This window comes from Scyliorhinus canicula, chromosome 2 (genome assembly GCF_902713615.1).
Source record: "Scyliorhinus canicula chromosome 2, sScyCan1.1, whole genome shotgun sequence".
Lineage (NCBI taxonomy): Eukaryota > Metazoa > Chordata > Chondrichthyes > Carcharhiniformes > Scyliorhinidae > Scyliorhinus > Scyliorhinus canicula.
The window spans coordinates 187,745,455-187,764,839 of record NC_052147.1 but is presented as its reverse complement, the minus strand read 5'-3'; the positions used below and the strand labels follow the sequence as shown (position 1 = coordinate 187,764,839).

At 45.7% G+C, this 19,385-nt stretch overlaps 1 protein-coding gene across 1 annotated transcript in view; it reads left to right on the top strand.

Annotated features, from left to right (window-relative positions):
• Positions 1-19,385, top strand: part of itgav (integrin, alpha V) — a 200,121-nt gene that overhangs the window by 87,511 nt on the left and 93,225 nt on the right. The window contains exon 12 of the mRNA XM_038789214.1: positions 4,913-5,118. Coding sequence (XP_038645142.1) covers positions 4,913-5,118 — 206 coding nt within the window. The remainder of the gene's footprint in view (positions 1-4,912; positions 5,119-19,385) is intronic.

The window sequence follows — 19,385 nt, the reverse complement described above, 5'->3', positions numbered from 1 at the left end:
ATTGAACTGCAATTTAAAGGGCAAAGTTACTGGGTGAACTGTAAATTCTTTATTTTAAGAAAAGGGCTAATTACATCAGCTGCCACTATTTCTGTGTTGATTTTTTTACTTTTAAATGTAGTTTGGTTTATTGAAAATGTACTGCATTGATAAGTGTCAAATGGGATGCCTCAGGGAGCGGTACTTGGAACCACTACTCTTTCTAATTTATTCAAATCACCAACTTGGATTCAAAAAGCAAATGCAAATTGGTCAAATTTACAGATAAAACTAAATTACAAGGAGCAATTGATTTTGATGAAATGGCTTCGTAAGCACAAAAAATAGTTGATCGAAGTAAGTAATGAGCAGAACAATAGCTGGTGAAATTTAAGATGAAAGTATAAAATGGTGAGTTTTGGAAGAAAATTGTGCGATTGTTCATTCATCATAAACGGAGTCTAAATAGGCCAGGATGAAGGTGAAAGGAGCTGTAATGGATTTGACATTCAACAGGCGCAATTTACCCAAATGGGAACAGAGTCCCGGGGTTCTGAGAAACACCATGCTAGCAAACACCATTCGGGTAGATGGGGGACTTCAGCGGGGAATGTTCTGCTGAAGCCACACTTAGTCCCATTTTTGCCAGAGCTCCTCAGTGCAGAGAGAGATCTCTCGACCCCCGAGACTCTCCCCAAACCCCAACTCCTGGCAGCACCCCTGTCAGCTGGCAGTGCCACCTGGACACCTTGGCAGTGCCAGGATGGCAGTGTCCTTGGTAGTGCCAGGATGCTACCCTGCACATAGGGAAGGCCCCTGGGGGCTCATAATCCCCTGGGAGACCCCCGCGAGTGTCGTTTCGTCTGGCCCCCGTTTGTGAAGGCCAGCACTGAACAATGCTCACGCAAGATCTCCAAGGCGAGGAAGCTAGATCCCACGTCTTGGGTAGATGTTGGGAATGCATATAAGAATGAGATTAGCTGTCTCACTCTCGTATGCAGATTTGCCAAAGGTGATCCTTCCCACAATGGGCAGGATTCACATTGCGACATCTCACGAGATCACATTAGATCTCGTCAGATGTGGCGAACCGGTTAGATCTCGAAAAAGGGATCGCCCAGCATCTACCGGTCGCGTTGCGCCGCGCTGAACTGGCTTTCGAGCTTAATGCGGCCAGTAGATCTCCCCCCATGTCCCAACAATTGCAGAGTAGCACTCTTTATTGAATTCTGAACAGAGTACATGTCAGAGGGAGTATACTGAAATATGTACAGTATTGTAGTCAGAACATACTTTGACAAGAATTGAGCACTGTATTCATTGAGACACACAGAAGAGATTGAAGCACTGAAGGAATTTCAAGGAAGATTGGCAGAATTAAATACTTCAGGTGTTGGGAAAGGCTAGAGCAATTTGTGAATTAAGGCTTGAAAGGAGATGTCAGAGTTGATCTTCTAAACTTGTAAGACATTAAGTAATACTGAAAAGATAAATCCGTCGTGGGAAAAATTGAAAACAAATGGTAAATCCACAGGACTAATTGAGAGAAAGATTAGAAACTGAGTTAAACATTCATTTAGGAGCGATACATGGGACAGATTCTATGTGGAATAATAGAGACTAAAAACCCATTAATTAAGGAACAATTGCATTCTGCATTAGGAGCATCATAGGGTTTTGCTGGATAGATTCATTAAGGTGAAACAAGCAACTTTCCTTATTTGTATTTATCTTGTGACCACTTCTATTCATGCAATGTTTATTCAGGCCTGATCAGAATTCAATTATCTATCTAACCTCATACAGTTGTTTGCATCATAAATCTTCACTGTCATCAACTGGCTATAGAAGGAATGTTACAAGTTTGGGTTGTACCGGATATGAAACGGGTCAAGAACTACACTATTTGATTTTGTAGCATTGTCTGATGTTAAATAAAAGAACATTCTTGTTACTGTGATTTGCGTACTGGACATGTCACAAGCTCTTTGTATCCTTCTAGGCTCTGGATAGAGGAAAAACAATCATCGTTAGATTGTGTGGTTTATAGTATAATCTGCAAATCAGTAAACAAATTAACAAATATTATTACAGTAAATTTGAACCTGAAGACTGAATTGGTATTAACTGAGGAATACATCTCTTTAAACTTGAGGAGAAATAATCAATGCATTCTCCTCAAGTCAAATGGCATCAAAAGCATCTTTTACAATTATTTTAAGATGCTAATTATAGTAAGGGGCAACATTATCAGTCAGGCCTTCTGGAGTCTGTTTTTGCTGCTTTGAGCTCATTAGTTAGTTTCCAGTGGACAGCTGGAGGATGTGATGAATGCAGAATTTTAGATATATTGGATTATAACCATTTGTAAATTTAAGGGTTAAACTCCTGGGGTTAGGGTGTGTTTGACTGTAGTAGTCATTGTTTAACAAGAATCTTGTTTTGCAAGTCCAGAAAGCTTTTAGGAACCGGAGGTGAAATTGACCAGAGTAATGTGTTTTCAGCCTGGACTAATGCACTACTATTTAACCAGGGAGCAGCCCAGGGGAGTTTTTAAAAAATATATTTTTATTCTCCTCCTTTTTCAAATGATCTCCCAAATTTGCACCCAACAACAATAAACAATCAGCAATAACGAATATAATGTCAATCCCCATATCAACAACAACAATCCCATCCTCCCACCAACCCCCAAACAACTGCCCACATGTTAACATAAACAAACAATAAAAAGGAATCTAGAATCACCCATAGTCACCATTAACATATACAGTACCCCCCCCCATTAATGTTCGAAGTTATCCAATTCTTGTAAGTGCATGATGAATAACGCCCATGAATTGTAGAACCCCTCCATCCTTCCCCTCAGTTCAAACTTCACCTTCACAGGAGTCAAGCAATCCAACAGGTCACCCCCCCCCCCCCCCCCCCCCCCCCCCCGCCATGTCAGGGCACAGGGTGGAGAGGCTACTCTCTATCCCAACATCTGCCTTCGGACGATCAACGAGGCGGAGGCTACATCATCTGCCTCCGCACCCGTTTCCAACCTATGCTGGTCCGACACCCCAAATATGGCCTCCCGGGGGCGCGGGTCCAGTTTCACGTGCACCACTTTAGAGATTACCCTAAAAACCTCCTTCCACTAATCCTCCAGCTTGGGACAGGACCAAAACATATGAACGTGATTTGCGGGCACCCACTCCCGCAACATTCACACCCATCTTCTACTCCTTCAAAGAATCGACTCATCCTCACCCTTGTGAGGTGTGCTCTGTATACCACCTACAGCTGTATCAGCCCCAACCTCATGCACGAGGTGGAGGCGTTCACTCACCCGAGCACCTCACACCAGAACCCCTCCTCCATACCCTCTACCAATTCTTCCTTCCATTTTGCTTTGATCCTTTCCAGTGGTGCCTTCTCCTTTTCCAAAATAGCCGTGTAAACTGCCGACACTGCCTCCTTCTCCAGTCCCCCTGTCGTCATCACCTCATCCAGCAATGTGGAGGCCGGCTCCACCGGGGAGCTCTGTATGTCCTTCCTGGCAAAATCTCGAACCTGCATGTATCTAAACATTTTTAGGCCAGCTGTTTAGCGAAGGGATGAGGATAATACAAAGAGTCTATAGAGGGATAAAACAGGCTAAGTGAGTGGGAAAAAACATGGCAGATAGAGTATGATGTAAGAAAATGTGAAGTTGTGCATTTTGGCAGGAAGAATAAAGGAGCCAAATATTATTTAAATAGAGAAAGACTGCAGAAAGCTGCAGCACGGAGGGTATGGGGTGTTTTTGTGCAAAGATCTCAAAAAGCTTGCAAGAAATTTCAGCAGGTAATGGGGAAAGTACATGGAAGGTTGGGCCTTTAGTTAAAGTAATGGAGTATAAAAATAGGGAAGTCTTGCTAAAACTATACAAGGCACTAATTAGACTGCACCTGGAACACTGCAAATAATTTTTGTCCTCTTTATCTAAGGAAAGATATATTGGCATTGATGGCTGTCTAGAGAAGGTTGATCCTGGGTATGGAGGGATTTTCTGATGAGAGATTGAGTAGGTTGTGGCTGCACTCACTGGAGTTTAGAAGAACAAAAGGTGACCTTATTGAGACACATAAGAATCTCAGGAGGCATGACATGGCAGATGCTGAGAGGATGTTTCTTCTTGTGGGAGAGTCTAGGATCAGAGGACAAAATCTCAGAGCAAGAGGTCACCCAGTTAAGTCAGAGATGAGGAGAAATATCTTCTCTCAGAGGGTAGTGGGTCTGTGGAATTATTTACTGCAGAGGGCTATAGAGGCTGGGTTGTTAAGCATGTTCAAGGCTGAGATAAACAGATTTTTAATTAGTAAGGGAATCAAGGCACATAAGGATAAGGTGGGAAAGTGGAGTTGAGTATTATCACAGCATGATCTAATTGAATGGCGGAGTAGACTAAATGGGCCGAATGGCCTGCTTCTGCTCCTATGTCTTATGGTTTGAACTCAGTTGGAGTAGTGGTAGAGATCTCCGCATACCTGACCTATGATTGAGAAATATCACCAGTGATCCTGTTGAAGAGTACTTGTGTGCTGACATTAAATTAATGTTGGTTCCCCTAATCGGATAGACATCCAGCACCAACTAGGTTTACTTGCTGAAGTACTGGAAGGTCATTGGTCTTGGAGTCATGGTTGAGGATGAAATTAGGAATAAATAGCACTATTATTCTGCAATGTGAAATGTGTGAATTCTCTAGAGCTCATTGTTTAGCCTAAAGTAGATTATTTTTTATTGACTTGTCAACAGATTTGAGTGCTTTGGACTATATACTGTCATCACAAAATTACTACTGTTCCTTTTAAGTGCATTGAGAACAAATACTTTTTGTAGCTATATGGTAATGCTCTAAGCAATTATATCTCCAGTATTTTAATGCTAATGTTCTGTCTTCTAGACTTGATGACCTTTTGGTTGGAGCACCTCTTTACATGGTTCGTGGTTCTGATGGGAAGTATAGAGAAGTGGGGCAGGTGTATGTTTATCTACAAGGTGACTCGATGCGCTTCACAAATTCCCCAAAGCTGACTGGCACGGATACCTATGCCAGGTTTGGGTCTTCAATTGCACCTCTCGGAGACCTTGATCAAGATGGTTATAATGGTGTGTAATTTTTATTTACTTGTTTAATTAAAATGTCCTGTGGACTTTGGCAGCGGTGTGGAGGAGGATGAAATTGTATGAATAGACCATGGGTGGGATTCTGCGGGAATCAGTGGAGCGGGCAACTCCGGCGTGAGGGAGTGGCGTGAACCACTCCAGCGTCGGGCCGCTCCAAAGGTGCAGAACCTCTGCACCTTCAGGGGCTAGGCTGGTGCCGGAGTGGTTTGCGCCGCGCCGACCAGCGGGGAAGGGGGTTGACGCCACGTCAACCAGCGCCGAAGGGCCTCCGCCAGCAGGCGCAGACAGGTTCATCTCCGCGTCGGCGATCGCAGAGGACCACAGCGGCTACTCGGCCCTTTGCGGGCCAGAGAATCGCCAGGGGGGCCGCCGTCAGCGGCCGCCGACCAGCGCGGCACGATTCCCGCTCCCGCCAAATCCCCGACGCCGGAGCATTTGGCAGCCAGCGGGTTCAGGATTCATGCCCCCCCCCCCACCCCCCCCTCCGCCGATTCCCCGACCCGGCGTGGGGGTCAGAGACTCCTGCCCAATATCTCATTGACATGCACCATTTCAGATGTACATGCTAATGGGAGTATCATGTATTTTACAATCTTCTTGGAATCTGCCAGTCAAAACAAAATGTAATTTCACAACTTTCCCTCTTTCTGTTTTGTAAAAATTTTTAAAAAAAAAATTTAGAGTGCCCAATTCATTTTTTCCAATTAAGGGGCAATTCACCTAGGCCAATCCACCTAGCCTGCACATCATTGGGTTGTGGGGGCGAAAGCCACAGGGAGAATGTGCAAACTCCACACAGACAGTAACCCAGAGCTGAGATTGAACCTGGGACCTCAGCGCCGTGAGGCAACAGGGCTAACCTACTGCGCCACTGTGCTGCCCCTGTTTTGTAAAGATAGTATGTTATATTGATCTACACTGGTGGCATGGTTGTACTTCGTCTGGGACATTGGAAAATCCGAAGAGGAGGCAATGAACCTATTTTGCAGCAGGATTATGTGCCCAGGCTGTGCTTGGTTCACTATAGGCTCATGATTGTAATATTGCAGTGCAGTGCTTCCTTTTAAAGGTGTGAAAGTAATGTTCATTCAGGGAACGTTAATTGAGAGTAGGGGAAGTTCCCAATTTGGCAACTTGTGTTCTCTGATCCATATATGCAACATCATTGAAAGTCCATTCGAAATAGATGAATGTGCACATTTATTCCCTGGCCATTGGCTGGGATATTCTGGGATATTCCGCTCCTGTTTTTCTCGGTCGTGTTTGCTGATGGGAGTGGAAAATCTTGCAAGATGTCCAAATAGCGTTTCACCCCGACGTAAACATATGACGCAGTTGTCCTTCTCCCCTTGCCAATGATGTAGCATCTTTGCCCCCACCACAGACTTAGCATCTTTCCACTGTTGGGAAATATCATTTCCATGCGTTAGCATATAATTATCAGGACTCTACAACTGAATCATCCAAGAACGTCCCCCTCCCCCCTTAAGAAGGGCCATTCAAATTGTTAGTAGAGCAGACCAGCATGCAGCCTGACTGGCTTCTCAAGGCATGCAGCTGGCGACCAGACCTCCCAGAGGAGCTCGGATGAATGCATCACTCGGGGGGAGAAGGTCATGCCTGGGTACTGCCACCTGGCACTACTCCCTGGCAGTCGACTGGATGCATGATGGGGGGGGTTCCTGGATGCATGATCAGGGGGTTCCTGATGAACTATTGTGTTTTAGGACAGCCGTTGGAAATTATGCTATTATCTCACATTACTAAGTTGCAGGTGAGGCATACTCCACCAGAACCTGCCTTGCCAGTGTTATGTCGTGGGACCTGCCCCTTGAGGTTTTTGAGCCTAAGTCCTGAGCGATGCGACAGCAAAAGCCACTGTTACTACCGGCGGCTTAAACATTAATTTTCCCGCCCACTATCGGCCTTTGTTGATTTCCGGAAAAATATTGCCCTTAGTTTCTTATAGCTAGCTGTGCCGAGCTGAATTGGTAGAAATGTGAAACGGTACACTTTCTTTCTTGTGGCTTACTTTTGTTGCATTTAGTTTGGTGCAAGGTTTTGTCTGGCAAAGATTTCTCAGTGTTGGTCTTGAAAGCACCACTTGTTGAAATATCCACAGACCTCTGTGAGAGACTTCGGGAGTTCGATAAACATTTGTGTGTAAAAGCGCTCCCCGCTTTCCCTCCTAATAAATGGCATGGTTCTGATTTCAAGGTTCTGACCTCTTCTTCACAATTTCCTCCACCAGGGGAAATTATTTTCTTTACCAACCCTACCAAATCCCTTTAACATTGTGAACACCTTGATCACAGCACTCCTTAATCTTTCATACTCGGGGCAATACAAGACAAGGTTATGCAATCTGTCCTCATAAGCCCTGGTTTCCTTCTGCAAATAAGAGCTCATCCAATATTTGAAGCCAGGCCTCCTGTATATTTCAAACAACAGCCTTGGAAACAAGGATCATACCCTGAGACCAAGTAGCACCTATGTTTCAACAGGGACGTTGTCTCATAACTTTTACTTAAAATCCAACCTGCAAAACTTTTTGCATAACAATGATGATGCTCTTGTTGGTGAAGGAAAGATGTGTTTTTTTTTTACAATTCCGTGTGTTGCATTTGTATGCAACTCGCTCCTTTTTAAATTGCTTTGCATGTCATGGTGGATTGGTCATCACACAAAGCAGTGCTGTACCATCAAGTTACTGATGCTCTGATTGGAAGGTATAAAGGGATTTTTCATTTTATAAAGGAATGTTACCGTCAGCAGGAGAGCACCGTGCACATTTCCTGAGTAGTTAAGTTCCTAAGAGTGCATGGCTATTTGGGCTCTTTTCAGAAATGCAAACAATATTGTCAAATAGGGTGAGGCTCCATACAGTTTAAAATTAGTTTATTTGGCCATCACTCTGCATTATGGATATACTTTAGTAGTTGCCATAATACATTTCATAGAATTATAGAATTTACAGTGCAGAAGGAGGCCATTCAGCCCATCGAGTCTGCACTGGCTCATGGAAAGAGCACCCTACTTAAGCCCACATCCCCGTAAACCAGCAACCCCATCTAACCTAAGGGCACTTTAACATGGCCAATCCACCTAACCTTCACATCTTTGGACTGTGGGAGGAAACCTACGCAGACACGGGGAGAACGTGCAGACTCCGCACAGACAGTGACCTAAGCCAGGAATAGAACCTGGGACCCTGGAGCTGCGAAGCCATAATGCTAACCACTGTGCTACTGTGCTGCCCATTTATTCTCTGTTAGTTATATTGATTGGTGAAATATCAAGATTGGATAAGTTGGATCCTGAAGGAGAAGTAGCTTTTGAGCTGTAGCTTGCGACACTGCTTCAAAATCGATGAACTGTGGCTGAAAGAAAATGTACAACCATAGAATAGTTACAGCATAGGAGGAGGCGAGTTGGCCCATTGTGCCTATGCCAGCTCTCTGGAAGAGAGGCACATGCTTCCATAACAAAAAAAATTGAGTTGGTAGGCTGAAGCAAAGATTCTTCTGCTGTTTGGGCTGATGTACAATCTCTAAAGATATTGAAAGTCAAAAGGGTGGAACTTTCCTAAAAATTGGCAATGTGTCAGGTTCTGACTGAAAGCCAGCCTATTTCTCCCTGGAAGAACAGCCAGCTTTTCATTCCAGATATTCGGACACTTGGTCAAAAAAAAGCACGGGGTGTATTTTGCACCATCATTCTGTTGGGGTGGGGCATGATGGAGCTAGCAAATCCGGCTCCACAGAGACCTTTTAAAAAGGGCACCCCAATCTCAAAGGACACAGGGCCCCGTGGGCAGACAAGGGGAAGATTCCCAACATTAGAAGACAAAGGGGGCAACCTCGCCCCACCATTCTGTTCGAGTCACCCCCCTCCCCCATACCATGTAGGTATCAGGGCGACTAGCCCATCCCCCACCCCACCCTGTCCCATCCCGTGGGGTTCCCTCTAGAGCAGTGCATCTCAAACTATCTGATGTGGCGTACCGGCAGTTTTTTTTTTCAATGTGCCAGGGACCGGTGAGCGAAACAAGCCAATCCAGGATTACTGTCTCTTTCTTTTCTGGAAACACTCCAAGTACCGGCAGACGATGGCTCGTGTACCGGTATCACACTTTGAGAAGCACTGCTCTAGAGGATCCACCCCAGCAGTGCCAATCTGGCTCTGCCAACCCGGCATTGCCAGGGTGATGTGCCAAGGCCCTCACCACTGATAACCCTTCAGCGTGGTCATCACGATGGGTTTCTGGTTTTGGAAACGAATAGTGAGTCCCACCGTGTAACCACCCTGGAAGCAACGGCATTTGGCTGTTTAAGAATAATTTAATTTAGTAATTTTCATGGTAATCAGGTTCACACCCTCGCTGGCCGTGACCCTGATTACGTTGCCACTGGCGGGTGAGGAGTGGGGGTGAGGAAGATCTCAAACTTGAGATCTCACCACCAGAAGTCCTGTTATGGCCCTCTCACGAGAGTTAGTGGCCATAATGGGATTTGCGCTTGAGGTGAACAGGCCCAGAAAATCACTGCCGAAGTGATGTTGCTAAACCCTGCATAGTTATAGGGCAGGATTCTCCATTGTCCGACGCCAAAATCGTAATCGCCGATCAGGCGGTGAATCGATTCTGATGCCGGGATTGGGGCCGGTGCCAGTTTGACGCCGGTTCCGATTGTCCACCCTCGCCAAACTGGTGTCATTGTGAAATATTTGTGGAGCCGCCTCCTCCAGTTAGCTGTTTAATTGCCCACCACCATTCATGGTTGGATGTGCAGGACTACAGAGCTTACATCTGATACATTCATTGTGCAATCACTTAGCTCTGTCTATTACTTGCTAGTTATGATGTTTGGCACACAAGTAGTCCTGTGTTGTAGCTTCACCAGGTTGACACCTCATTTTTCGGTATACCTGATGTTGCTCCTGGCATTCTATCCTGCACTCTTCATTTAACCAGAGTTGATCCCCTGGCTTGGTGGTAATGGTAGAGTGGGAGCTATGCCGGGACATGATGTTGCAGATTCTGGTTGAATACAATTCTGCTGATGGCCCACAGCGCCTCCTGAATGCCCAGACTTGAGCTGCTAGATCTGTTCAAAGTCTATCCCATTTAGCATGGTGGTAGTGCCACACAACACGATGGAGGGTACCCTCAATGTGAAGGTGGGACTTTGTCTATTATCTGATTCCTTAAAAAACAATTTAGAGTACCTACTTTTTTTTCCAATTAAGGGGCAATTTAGGGTGACCAATTCACCTACCCTGCACATCTTTTTGGGTTGTGGGGGTGAGAACCACACAGACACAGGGAGAATGTGCAAACTCCATAAGTTCATAAGATATAGGAACAGAATTAGGCTATTCAGCCCATCGGGTCTGCTCCGCCATTCTATCATGGCTGATGTGTTCCTCGTCTCCTACCTACAATGTTACAGACTAAGAGCTGGATTGCAAAATCAGCCAGAGCATCTCCTCTCTAGAACACATGACCTAGGAGCGGGGGTAGGCAATTTAGCCTCCCAAGCCTAACACCCTCAATGTGATCAGGGCTGATCCCATCCCGGCCTCAACTCCACCGTCCTGCCCCTTCTCCATAACCCTTCAAGCCATTACCAATTAAAGATCTGTCTAACTCTTCCTTAAATTTACTCACTGTCCTTGCATCCACCGTACTCTAGGGTAGCGAATTCCACAGATTCACAACCCTTTCGGAGAAGTAGTTTTTCCTCAAATCTGTTTTAAATTTGATACCTCTTATTCTAAGATTATAACCTCTCGTTTTAGAATGCCCCACAAGAGGAAGCATCAGCTCCACATCTACTTTATCCATACCTTTTAGCATCTTGTATACCTCAATTAGATCCCTCTTCATTCTTCTAAACTCGAGAGAATATCGGCCTAAATTGTTCAATATCTCCTCATACGAGAAACCCCTCCTCTCTGGAATCAATCTAGCGAACCTCCTCTGAACTGCCTCCAATGCCACTACATCTTTCTTCAAATAAGGGGACCAAAACTGTGCACAATTCTCCAGGTGTGGTCTTACCAATGCCTTGTGTAGTTACACCAACACTTGCTTACCTTCACCATCAATTCCTTTTGGTACAAATGCCAACATTCCATTTGCTTTCCTTATTATCTGCTGCACCTGCACGCTCGTTTTCTGTGACTCATGCACGAGCACACCCAGATCCCTCTGCATCGGAACACTCCAAAGTCACTCCCCATTTAGATAATTTGCCTTTCCATTTTTTCAACCAAAATGAATGACCTCACACTTATCCACGTTAAACTCCATCTGCCACATTTTGACCCACGCTCCTAACCTATCTATATCCATTTGTAAGGTTCTTATTTCCTCATTGCAACTTACTGCCCCATCTATTTTTGTGTTATCTGCAAATTTGGCTATAGATCCTCTATCCCTGTAATAAAATGGTTAATATAGATTGTAAATAGCTGGGGCCCAAGGATCAAACCCTCTGGCACCCCACTAGTTACATCTTGCCATCCAGAAAAAGACGCATTTATCCCAACTCTCTGTCTCCTGTCCGTCAGCCAGTCTTCTCTCCAAGCTAATAAGTTACCCCTAATCCCATGTGCGCTCACCTTGTGAATCAATTTTCTGTGCGCCACCGTACCAAATTCCTTCCTCAAGTCCAGATATACTATATCTACAGGATCCCCATTATCCACTTTGCTTGTTACATCTTCGAAGAGCTCAAGCAAATTAGTGAAGCATGATTTGCCATTCATAAAACCATGCTGACTCTGATGGACAGCACTTTGGCTTTCCAAATGTCCTGACATTATGTCCTTGAAAATTGATTCTAATAATTTTCCAAAAACAGATGTTAAACGAACTGGTCTGTAATTTCCCACGTTCTGTGTCCCTTCCTTTTTGCATAAGCATTAGCATTTTTCCAATCCACTGGAACCTTTCCCACGTCCATGGAATTTTGGAATATCATAACCAATGGATCCACTATCTCTGCTACCGCTTCCTTTAACTCCCTAGGATGTAGGTCATCAGGCCCTGGGTACTTGTCAGCCCTCAATCCCAAGTGTTTTTTTAAAATTTAGATTACCCAATTATTTTTTCCAATTAAGGGGCAATTTAGCATGGCCAATCCACCTACTCTGCACATTTTTGGGTTGTGGGGGCGAAACCCACGCAGACACGGGGAAAATGTGCAAACTCCACACAGACAGTGACCCAGAGCCGGGATCGAACCTGGGACCTCAGCGCCGTGAGACGGTTGTGCTAACCACTAGGCCACCGTGCTGCCCTATCCCAAGTGTTTGTTGAGTACTGTTTCTCTATTGATGCTGATTGTTCCAAGTTCACCCTTTCTATTACCTCTGAATTGCCCGTTCCTGTAGGAATGGTATTAGTACCCTCCACCGTGAAATCTGAGGCAAAGTATTGATTTAGCATCATTGCCATTTCTGTGTTCCTCATCAGTTAACTCATCAGTTTCCTCTTCCAAGGGACTAATCACCTTAGCAACTCTCTTCCCTTTTATGTACCTGTAGAAACTTTTGCTCTCCTTTTTGATTTTCTGTGATAGTTTTTTTCAGAATCTCACGTAGCTTTTTAAAATTACTTTTTTAGTATTCCTTTGTTTATGTTTGAAAGTTTCTGAATCTTCCAGCCTGCCACTGACCTTTGCAATATGATATAACTTAGCTTTTGTCTTTACAATGTCCTTGACCACCGTTGTTTAGCCATGGATGTTTTTTACCACTCTTAGCATCTTTCTTCCTCACTGGGATATATTTTAGTTGTAAGGAATTGAGTATCTCCTTAAACAACTGCCACTACTCATCAGCTGTCCTACCTTTTAGCATTCCTGCCCAGTCCAGACGGGCCAAATCTGTCCTCAAGCCTATGTAATTTCCTTTGTTTAATTCCAGAACATCGAGTGTGGGACTCCACTTTCTCGCCCCCAAACTGAATCTTGAATTCTGTCATACTATGTGGATCATACTGTCCAGTGGATCCTTAACTATGAGGTCATTAATTAATCCCTCCTCATTACAAAATACCAAATCGAGAGTAGCCTCCTCCCTGGTTGGTTCCCCAACGTACTGTTCCAGGAAACAATCTCTAATACATTCAATCAACTCTGCCTCCAGGCTACCCTTGACAATTTGTTTCCTCCAGTCTATGTGCATATTAAAACCATCCATTATTTTTGCCGTACCTTTCTTACAAGCCCCAGTATTTCTTCATTTATGCTGTGCCCCACTGTAGAACTACTGTTTGGGGACATATAGATTACTCCTGCCGAGGACTTCTTCCCTTTGTTAATCCTTATTTCTACCTAAACTGATTCAACATCTTGATCTCCAGTGCTTATATCATTTCTCATTACAGCACTGATCCCTTTCCTCACCAGCAGGGCTACGCTACCTCCTTTTCCTTTTTCCCGAAATCGGTCCCTGGAGAATCGCTCGCGCGCAGGTAGGTGGCCATTGACAGAGGCTCCTCCACGTGATTCTCCGCCCAAAACTGGCCAAGTCCCCGACGGATTGGACTCCGTTTGAGGCTGCCCTAGTGGGGGGGCAGGGGGATCGATCACCGGGGGGGGGGCGTCATGAACGGCCAGGGGAACAATCGGGCAGCACAGACTCACGGCTGCGCCGATCTCGGGCGGGGGGGGGGAGGCGCTACATTTTTGATGATGGTCCGCGGTGTGAGTGTGCCATCTCGCATGCTCACATGGTGCGGCCGCCGCAGTCCACTGCCGTGCGCATGCGCGGACTCTTGACCAGAAGTACGGGGCCACATATCTGCAGCCAAAGCTGCGAGAAGCACTCTGTGGCCCTGCAGGTAGGACAATCACTCAGGACTTTCTTAAGGAAAGTCCAGAGTGAAATGCCAGCGTTTCTACACTGGCGTAGGGACATAGCCCCATTTTTGGAGAATTCAGCCCCCTATCTTTCCAAAATACTGCGTACCCTTGGATATCGAATTCACAGACCAGGGGCGAAATTCTCCGACGCCCAGCAGGGTCGGAGAATCGCCTAGGGCCGCCGAAAATCCCGCCCCCGCCGTGGCAGAGATTCTCCGCCACCCGGGAATTGGCGAGGGCGGGAATCACGCCACTCCGATCGGCGAGGCCCCTGCGGCGATTCTCCGGCCCGGATGGGCCGAAGTCCCGCCGCTGAGAGGCCTCTCCCGCTGCCGAGGTTTGAACCACCTCTGGTGGCGGCGGGATCGGCGCCGCGACTGGGCCCCCGGGGTCCTGGGCGGGGCGCGGGGTGATCGGACCCCGGGGGGTGCCCCCACGGTGGCCAGGCCTGCGATCGGGGCCCCCCGCTCAGACTCCGGACCAATGCCCTGGGTGCACTCTTTCTCCTCCGCCGCTGCCACGGCCTCCGCCATGGCGGAAGCGGAAGAGAAACCCACATTGCGCATACGCAGGCGGTGACGTCAACGGCCGCCGCCCCCAAAGGTGCGGAGAATTCCCCACCTTTGGGGAGGCCCGACCCCGGAGTGGTTGGCGCCACTCCCCTACGCCGGGACCCCCCGTCACGCCGGGTAGGGGAGAATCCCGCCTATGGTCTCCCTGTAACCACGTTTCAGTAATCCCCACCAAGTCATAACCTTTAGTTTCTATTTGCGCCATCAGCTTATTAATGTTGTTACGAATGCTTCTTGCATTTAGATACAAAGCTTTTAAATTTGTTTGACTGTTGGATTTCCCTACTCTTGTATAATTCCTTGTTTCATAAAGACAATCACCTGTTCTGCCCCTCACTTTTGTTTTCTGGTAACAATCCACCACATTGCTAACCTGCACTCTTACCTCCTCCATACGGACAGTGACTCGGGGCCAGGATTGAACCCGGGTCCTCGGTGGTGTGAGGCAGCAGTGCTAACCACTGCGCCACCATGCTGCCCCTAAACTATTATCTGATTCCTAATTCCCACTTTGACTTGCCCCAATCTCTATACACACACACACACAAGACAGACATCACAGAGGGGAGGAGAAGGGTGAAAATAACAAAGATGAAAGTCAAAAGATAAGAGTCTTTGTTTCAGATGGTTGTTTCAAAACCCTTTTCTTCAAACTTTGCTTTCAGTTCAAGGATTTCACTGTAGATTAATTCAGATCTCTGTAGGTTCAGAAATACATCAACTCACAGCCTTTTGTGGAGAGAGAGGCAGGGAGGGAGTAAGAGAGAGAGAAAAGAGAGAGAGACCGAGTGGTCAGGGTACAAACTGAGATCCTTGGGTGTCTGAACATCATTCCACTCAGGCAGTATCCAATCACCACCTGTTACTGGGCCACCAATTCATTGGCCACCAGTGAATCAATTGAACCGAGTCCCACCCCATCTCTCAGATGCTGAGAAGTCTCGGTCTTGTCCAAAGTTAACAGCACTATATACTACTTTGTAACTTCTTGAATTCCTCCTTGTCTCTGCTGCTTGACTTAAAGATACATGTCTATTAAGTATTCATGGATATAAATGATAACAGCAAAAATAAAGGGGAAATAAGGGACTCAAACAAAATGAATCTTCATTCCATACACAAGAGTATCTTCTCCCTAGCCTCAGCCACGGAACATGCATATATCTTCATCTTATGGTAATGAAATGTTTCCAGTACAGATGTACCCTCTATGCAATAAAATACAAATTAAGTTTATTTTTTTACCCTCTGTGTTTTGTATATTTTTGAGAATTTATTTTTTCCTCTGCCACAAAAGGTGGGTAGAAGTAATGTTTTCATCCCTGTTAGTAATGGATAGATTTCAGTGAAACATGGTACAGATAGAGAATGGCCCAAGGAAGATCTGATTAGATTTTGGTGAAAATGCAGATCATTTCCTGATATTTACTCAAAGGATATATTAACAGTACAAGATAGGGCATTATTTTTGAATGTTGTAAGTTTAATTGATAATATTATTGATTGTTTTAGTATATTGGGTGAAATTGTATGGTCCCGTCACAGAGAAGTGGGGCCGTAAAATGTGGTGAGCTGTTCAAAGGTTCAAGGTTCAAAGGCCTTTGGTGGGATTGGAAGATCCTGCTGGCGGGAAGGACTGTAAAGTTCTACCCATTGGGCGCGATTCTCCGCTCCCCACGCCGCGTGGGAGAATCGCGGGAGGGCCCCCCGACTAATTTCATGACCCCCTGGCGCCCCCGCGATTCTCACACCCCCCGCTCGGAAGAATCGGCACTCGCTGTTTTTCACAGCGACCGGCGATTCTCCGATCTGGATGGGCCAAGCGGCCTGCCATTCGCGACCGGTTCACGACGGCGGCAACCACACCTGGTCGCTGCCATCGTGAAAACACTGTGAGATGCCCGTTTGGGGCTTGTAGGGGGCCTGGTGGGGAATGAGCACCACGACTGTGTTCGGGAGGGGACTGGCCCGCGATAGGTGCCCACCGTTCGTCGGGCCGGCGTCTCAATCGGACGCACTATTTCCCCTCCGCCGCCCCGCAAGATCAAGCCGCCATGTCTTGCGGGGCGGCGGAGGGGAAAGACGGCCGCCGCGCATGCACAGGTTTGGGCTGTCAGCCGTCGTGACGTCAGCCGCGCATGCGTGGTTTAGAGCCGGCCAACCTGCGCATGCGCGGCTGACGTCACATAGGCGCCACCATCGCGTCACTCTCGGTGCGCCGCCCGGCGGCCAAGAGTTATGGAGCGCCGCTCCTAGCCCCGCCGGTAGGTGGGAATAGGGGGCGAGGAGCGGCCTCAGAGGCCGTCGTGAAACTCGGCCGAATTCACGATGGCCCTCCTGATTTTTCCCGGGAGCGGAGAATCGCGGCCATTGTCTCAGCTGCTGTGGTGCAATTTGTCACAGCTGTCAAAATGTGAACAGTTTTTAGAGCATAGAACATAGAACATAGAAAAATACAGCACAGAACAGGCCCTTCGGCCCACGATGTTGTGCCGAACTTTTGTCCTAGATTAAGAACAAATTAATCTACACCCCATCATTCTACCGGAATCCATGTACCTATCTGTTTTGTTATGCTCTTGACGTAGCATAAGCGGATCCTTGATGTGTACTCTGACAAAGGAAGGTTCAGACTTGGAGATAGCTTTAACACATTTATTAATCTGTTAACGATTCTCCTACTTAGATTCGACTCTCCTGTTAATCCTGCTATAACTACTCAGACTGACGAACCATGTGTGCTGTGTCCTTATATATGGGTTGGTGTAATGCCCCCCTGGTGGTAGTGTCATCTCTGTGTGTGTGTGTCGTGACTGCCCATTGGTCGTGTCCTATCTTACTGACCTATTGGTTGAATGTCTGTGTGTCATGTCTCTGTTCCTCCCTCTAGTGTCTATCTAGTCTACATGTATTTACATTAACCCCTTGTGTATTTACAGTGATGCATATCACCACATCCCCCCCTTTTTCGTGTTACATATTTTCTGTACAGTGTTAAAGAAAATTGAACAAAAACAGGTAGATAAGTGATGCTCTGTACAAGTTATGATAACAGTGATCATTAAACAATAAGTCCAAATCATATGCATGAGTCTAAAATTCATTAATTATTATGGTCGAGTGTCTTTCTTGTTTGGTTGGTGAGGTTGTGATGTTGATGGTGGCATTGCTTTGTAAACGCCGTCAGTGTCCCTGTGCGTAAGGAACCAAGAAGTGGTCACATCACTTTGTTGTTTGATTTGGAGTCTTTTTTTCTTCCGATGCTTGTGGTAGCGATGTATGCAATCTGTGTCGTCCTGCCATGGTATGTCATTGTACTGAGCTGAGCAGTAACAGTGTCCCACATTTGGTGGTTGGATGTGGATTGGCTGAAGCCTCTTCAGTGAAATGGAAGCTCTTCGAAAAAAATATTTATTTTTTCAGATTTGTAGTTACAACACATCATCCAGGCAGGAATAAAACATCAAAGAAGAGCTGTGTAATTGTAATAACACTGAGTTAACACAGCATGGTAGAAGAATGCACTCTCCCGAGTGCTCTTTTCACTTGTTTCCCCTTAATCTTCTCCCATTCCTTCTATTTATATTCCTTCTCTTATTCCTCCTCTTCCCTAATTCCTTTTATTCTGGTTCTCAGATTAATTTTGAAACATCCTGATGATTTCTTCATAGAATTATAAAGCGCATGAAATATCCAATCATCCATTGTTTCCATGCCAGGGCTTTGAAAGAGCTTCTCTGTAATTTAACATAAGCCATCCTGTAAGTGTGACTGACATGTGTCAGATTCTGTATATAGTTCTCAGTTGATGTCTGCACACCCTGTTCTCCTAACTGATTCCAGGTACAATCTCTGTAAAATATTGGGTTTATCCCATTTTGATCAGTTACAGTAGTTTTCTACAATAGGCTATTTTGTGGAAGTATACCACAACATTTTCAGCTGCTATTTAGTTTTACAAGCTGGTGAAATGAATCCAGCTTACATGGCACAGTGGCAAGCACTGCTGCCTCACTCGTCAGGGATGCGGATTCAATTCCGACCTCGGGTGACTGTCTGTTTGGAGTTTCCACATTCTCCGTGACTGCATGGGTTTCCTCCGGGTGCTCCGGTTTCCTCCCACAGTCCAAAGATGTGCAGGTTAGGTGGATTGGCCAAATTAAATTGCCCCTTAGTGTCCAAAGGTTAGGTGGGGTTATGGAATTGGGGGAGTGGACATAGGTAAGATGGTATTTCAGAGGGTCAGTGCATACGCGATGGGCCAAATAGTCTCCTTCTGCACTGTAGAGATTCTGTGATTGCTAGTTAATTATTATGCAATATTATTCATAAATGCCACCCTGCAGCAACTCAAAATTCTGAACTTTGTAAACAGAATAATGGACAGCATTGCAGTAGACTATGGGAACAGGGCAACTTGTTGACTGGGGTTTTGACAGTAATTGTCAGGGATGTTTATAAAAAAAAAATTGCAAAGTTCATGGACATTCCCAAAACTGTGACATTTGGTCAGTGTGGTGGTTACAAATCAGAAAACTCTTGAAACAAACTAACCACTAAAGTCTTACTGCCTGGAGATAATGACAGGCTAACTGGCTATCACTATAACATCAACAAAGGCTGTCCTGAGTCTGCCGTTATTTCTGAATATGTATTGTGAATACCACTAAAATCTACAAAAACAGCAAGAGTTCTCGATCTTACTGGTTATTGAGAATTGCTGACTGTGCATATGAGGGCAGATTAGGATTGGATGTGATCTCATGTGTGATTAAATTATCTTAATTAAATGTCAATATGAGAC